General features: G+C 32.4%; 1 protein-coding gene across 1 annotated transcript; it reads left to right on the forward strand.

Annotated features, from left to right (window-relative positions):
- Positions 1 to 5,253: 5,253 nt before the first annotated feature.
- On the forward strand, positions 5,254 to 5,745 carry LOC120190215 (nuclear factor 7, ovary-like). Its single transcript, XM_039193325.1, has one exon. The coding sequence runs from the start codon at positions 5,254 to 5,256 to the stop codon at positions 5,743 to 5,745; it is 492 nt and encodes a 163-aa protein (XP_039049256.1).
- Positions 5,746 to 5,967: the final 222 nt, after the last annotated feature.

Genomic DNA, 5,967 nt, shown 5'->3' on the forward strand with positions numbered 1-5,967 from the left:
AATTTATAAACAGTCATTTCTTATAATCATCACGTACTATTCAAAAATATTTTATGCATCTGACATGAAAAAGTGTCATTGTAGGGATATATGGTTATTGTTACCATACTATCTTGACTATATAGACAGGATGAGTGGGCTACATAAAGTGTATAACCACTTATTCGATAAATGTAATCTCATAAGCCATAGATTCTTATTAAGAATAATTGATTAGCTATAAGGATCATGCACCATACTGTTGACCCTTCTAGGTTACGCTGTCACCCTTTTAGGTAATATTGTTTACTCGTATACCTATGGAAGAGTTCACACTATTACGAAGGTCAACCGAATAATTAATGAAGTTTTATGATGAATTATGATGGTAATGTAATATGAATGTTGTATTTATGCTTAATTAATTATCAAAACATGTTTTACATTATCGTTGTTGCATGTGTGTATTTCTTTGGTATCACTGAGTTTAAGGTTCAACGTGCAATGTTTTTGTGTGTAGGTTATTTTGCTAAAAGCTAGCTCGTATTGGGGTTTACATTGAATTTTGGAAAGCAACATAGTCACCTCATGTATTATCCATCTCTTCTTAATACTAGTGACATGTATATTAAATATTTTGTTAAAGTTTTCCTTGGGTATTATATTGTTTTGCAGTAAGCATTATACATTTTCAGTCTTAAAGGAAAGTTGTGTGTATATGTCAAGTGGTGCATTAATGTTCACATCATGCTTAATTCTTATTGGAATATGCATTCTAGAATATGCAGTGCATTCTAGAACATGCACTGCTAATGTGTGCATTGAGTGGGTGAGTGGGTGAGTTGTTATGATTGTTTTGGATTCTGTTATGAATGTTGTTATAGGAAGTTAAGAGATTGAGTAAGCTTGAAGTCATAGCTGCTATATAAGCTGGTTATGATGTAGTTGCATAAGAAGCATAATAATATATCAGATTTTAGTCATTAACGGCCCCTTTCTCACATGGTATCATTCGCCAAAGATCCTGACGTCTTTGTTTTTCTTCATCCGTTGTTGTTATTTTCATTTTTTTGTAGATCTAAATCAGTTCAACTATTGTTGCTTCTTCCATTGGATTGTCACTTTCCTTTGCTGCATGCACTAATTTTCTGCAACCCTCTTATTTTCCTCTGATGCGTCTTGCTAAAGAACCTCATGAGTTTGTGAAGTTATTGCAACAAGCCAAAAGTGAAGCTGCTGCTGCAATTGGAAATGATGGAATTTATTTGGAGAAGTACATTCAGAATCCAAGGCATATTGAGTTCCAGGTTCTCGCAGATAAATATGGTAATGTTGTTCACTTGGGTGAGCGTGATTACAACATCCGGAGACAGAATAAAAAATTTCTAGAAGAGACACCTTCTCCAGCATTGACACCAGAGTTACGGAAGGCCATGGGTGATGCAACAGTTGTTGCTGCAGCTTCTATTGGTTACATTGGTGTAGGAACTATTGAGTTTTTTTTAGATGAAAGAGGTTCCTTCTACTTCATGGAAATGCCAGCCGGTCATGGTGTCCGCTCTCAAACAAAGGATTCATTCTCCAGACCCTTCAGAAAGAAGGATTACATTCCCTTGTCCACTTATCTCAAGACTTACAAGATCGGCGACTATGTCGACGTCAAGGGAAACAGCGCCGTTCATAAGGGTATGCCCCATAAGTTTTACCACGGCCGCACTGGTCGGGTTTGGAATGTCACGAAACGTGTCATTGGTGTTAAAGTCAACAAGCAGGTGGGAAACAGGAGTATCAGGATGAGGATTCATGTGCGTGTCAAGCACGTTCAGCCTTCAAGGTGCACCGACGATTCAAATCGAACGGAAGGAGCATCGGCACTTCTGATTCAAGTCGAACAGAAGGAAGCATCGGCACTTCCGATTCAAGTCGAACGGAATGAAACATCGGCACTTCCGATCCAAGTGTTCGTTTTCTCATTTGCTCAAGAAGGAAAAGAGTAGGGAGAATATTGGAATATGCATTCTAGAATATACAGTGCATTCTAGAACATGCACTGCTAATGTGTGCATTGAGTGTGGTGTGAGTTGTTATGATTGTTTTGGATTCTGTTATGAATGTTGTTATAGGAAGTTAAGAGATTGAGTAAGCTTGAAGTCATAGCTACTATACAAGCTGGTTATGATGTAGTTGCATGAGAAGCATAATAATATATCATATTTTAGTCATTGATGGCCCCTTTCTCACAATTCTTGAATGAAATATGCAAATGTTAATCTCTTTACTTGAAGCTTAATTTTTAAACGACTTAAAATGAATATTTCATGGTCAAGAGTGTTGTCTTGTGGTTATAAATGGTTTGCGTATCAATAATAGGGGTCTGAGACTTAAGAGGTTTTATAGAATCATTTAACCATTTTTCATGCATGAGTATCAAAATCGAGGAAGATATTGTATTAAAACCAAGATCCCATTACCCATTTTCGGTATCAAAATTAGGAGTGGCCCCTTGGGTTTCAAAACCCGTGAGAAGGCTTCAAAGATTTGCAACTCGGTTTCCATGATAACTTGGTTCAAGAAATGAGATAATTTTCCAAGTCATATATCTTGGTTCATGTCTGTCGACGACGATAAATATGAACAACAAGAATTGGGGTGTATCACGCAAGCGGGGAAAACATATTAAAAAGGGACTAAATTAAAAATGTGTCCCTAAGTTACTTTGGGTTTACAAAAAAAGAAAGAAAGAAAAACTCATAATTAGTATTTTATCTAAATTTTAGAGGTTAAAATAAAATTAAACCGTTTTACTAACATTTCACACTAACAATATTCAACATCCCACCCACCAAATCTTAACTTCTTTAAATTTGATGAGCAAAAATGTAAAAAGTATAAAATAAATTACCATTCCGATAGTTTACCCTTTAAAATTTTAAATCTTTTTTATTAATCCAGGGTAAGTATAAGGTGATATATGTTCAAAGATCTCAACCATTGACATTGAACCTCACAGCTCTGACATTTCCTGATGCTCGAACCCAATACCTTAAGGAATAACAACGATTCATTTACCATCAATATTGCTTGGTTCATGATTAAAATTTTTAATTTTAACTAAACTCCTAAATCATAAATAAAATCTCTACATATAAAATAGAATTTATATAATCTGTATTTTATATAATTTATATATATATTTTATTATGTATTATCATTATACGTTATCATCGTTGTAGTCCATTACGTACACGCTTCAGTTTTTTGTTTTTCTATTAGTGTGACTGTGTGAGGGACCTTTCAAAGTCTAAAGAAGAGGAATATAAGATTTGTGTGTTAACTATCTAACTGATCACTTTTCTTTCATGTTTATATATTTTTGCTCATGATTTTTTTTATTATAAAAAAGTACATTTCGATTACTCATTTATTTATTTATTTATTTATTTTTGGTTACTTATATTATCTATTAATATATTTTGGTCACTGAGTCATTAATTCGGTTAATATGATGATGTGACATATCAGACAAAAAGGGATAACTTTTAATTTAACCCCTAAACTTAAAATAAAATAACAATTTAACCCCTAAATTCAACCAAAGTCACATGCCATCGATCATCTCTTTCTACTGCATCATCGATCAGTGCTAGTCAACATCAATATTCACCACCATTGACTATTAGACCCTAAAATTTTTAGTTTACATTTTTTTTAATCTCATGAACGTGAATTGATGTCCATTTCACAAAAAAAAAATACATTGGACTCATTAAAATTATTCTAGAACCATTCAACTTCAATTAAAATTAAAAAAATAGTAAATTTATCATTAATATTCCTTTAAAAATAAGAACATAAAAAATTTAAATCTATATAATAATCAAATGCATAAATTTTTATCTATAATATTATTATGATATATTTTTGGTATTTTTATATTATTAATTATAAAATTTTAATAGTTAATATAGGCATAATGAAAAAAATTACCCCGATGGTGACTAAAAATTGAAACGCTAGGAGTTAAAATGCTCTAAGAAAAGAATAAGGGGTAATGTGATCATTTGTGTAAACATTGGGGTAAATTTTTATTATGCCTTTAATATGATATAAACATACAAATGTTAAGGGACTTAAAGTACATTAAACCTTGATATATCAACTTGACTTCTGCGTAAAGCTACAAAGTAACCCGCGGTCTCCTTCATGTTTCCCGTGGGAGGTGAGGTTTACAACTAAACTAATTCTAGCTTTGCACCTGCTCCCATAATTTAAATCATATGGGTCCCTATATATATACCCATTCAATAATTTTAGGGTAAATTTTATCATTGTGTCATTCAATTATAAAAAAAAATTCATTTTCATCATTGAAAATAAGCTTAGGTTTCATTTTAATTTTAATCCCTATACTTAGATTTCATTTTCTTTAATTTATATGCTTATGAGTAATTTTTTATTATTGATTCGTGTCACCATCCTATTGGTAGTAAAAAGTTAAACTTTATGAGTCCTTAAAAACTTCAGCAAACCATTTAACCACTACTTCCAACTCCTATGTTTGTTAAATTAATTGCAATAAAATTGGAATTTTTTTTAAAAAAATGTAAAGTTCAAATTAATTTTATTAATTGTATATGAAACACTAGTTTTTTTTACGCAAAATATTTTCAAATTAATTTTGGTACGAGAATTATTAGAAGTTATCGACTTTTGTTTCAAAGAAATAATACGAAAAAAAATGAAATTGTGTAAACTTTAAAATAACTTTGCATTTTTTTTAGTTTTAGGTAGATTTTTTTTAAGAAAAATATAATTTTTCTTACTTTTTATTATTTATTATGATATCAACGTCCATTCGACAAATGATAAACTCAATTAAAAAAGCACAAAATTTTAAAATAAAATTATATTTTTAATTATATAAAAATTATTTAATTATTTTATTTAGTTACTTAATTATTATTTTCTCGTGTTATGATTTAATATTGTTTTAAACATTTGAACTTTAACTTAACCTAATGGTTTATCTACAATAAAGTGATTAATCAGAACTCCAAAATTGAATCAATAAAGTGATTAATCGAAGACTATAACTCTGCAAAATTGAATCAAAATTCAAGAGGTGAGATTTTCTTAATGTTTCAAGTGATACGATACATACATTTAAATTATAATCATTATAAATATTGTTATTTTGATATCAGACCGCTATTCCCTAGCTAGTCTTTTACTGGGTTTTCTTTCCATTTGCAATATCCTTTGTTAACAAGAAAAATGAGTCAACTCAGTTTGATGTTTGCAGGGAGAGACATGGACGTTGTAGATAAGGAAAGGAGGAGGAGAAGAAGTTTCAAGGAACGGCTGGGATTTAAAGTCATGGGATGCTGTGGGTCTAACTGGGGTTTCAGGTCAACGACGTTGAGCCTCAAGGACGAAGGTGAAGTTGAAATAGAAGAACAAGTAGCAGCAACGGATTCGGATCCAGGGCTTACACCGCCGTCGATGGAGGCAAACGGCGGAGACAGGGCGGATGAGAAAGAGAAAGGAACGAGCGTGGAACCGGGGAGTGATTCGATGTGCTGTGTGTGCATGGAGAGGAAGAAAGGGGCGGCGTTGATCCCGTGTGGACACACTTTTTGCAGGGTGTGTTCGAGGTTGCTGTGGGTGAATCGAGGGTCATGTCCCCTCTGCAACCGTTCCATCCTCGATATTCTTGACATATCTCCCTGCAGCCGTTCGATCCGCCAGATTCTTGACATTTTCTAATAGGTCTTCTCTCTTCTTGATGACTGTTATTGGCTGATCAATACAGAACATGAAGATAAAAAATCCAAATCAGATTAGGTTAGTCAACGTAGAAATTTTGGGCCACTCCTTGCTGTAATTTGTGTGAAGGGCATATACAATTGTGAGAAAGCATTATATGAAACATTTATTTTACATTAAAATGTTATTTTTATCCAAATTATGCTTAATATTGTATGATTA

This window comes from Hibiscus syriacus, unplaced genomic scaffold, assembly GCF_006381635.1.
Source record: "Hibiscus syriacus cultivar Baekdansim isolate YM2019G1 unplaced genomic scaffold, ASM638163v2 tig00004072_pilon, whole genome shotgun sequence".
NCBI classification, from domain to species: Eukaryota; Viridiplantae; Streptophyta; class Magnoliopsida; order Malvales; family Malvaceae; genus Hibiscus; species Hibiscus syriacus.

Excerpts from the sequence above, each read along its gene's own strand:
- LOC120190215 (XM_039193325.1), top strand. The coding sequence starts at position 5,254 with ATGAGTCAACTCAGTTTGATGTTTGCAGGGAGAGACATGGACGTTGTA.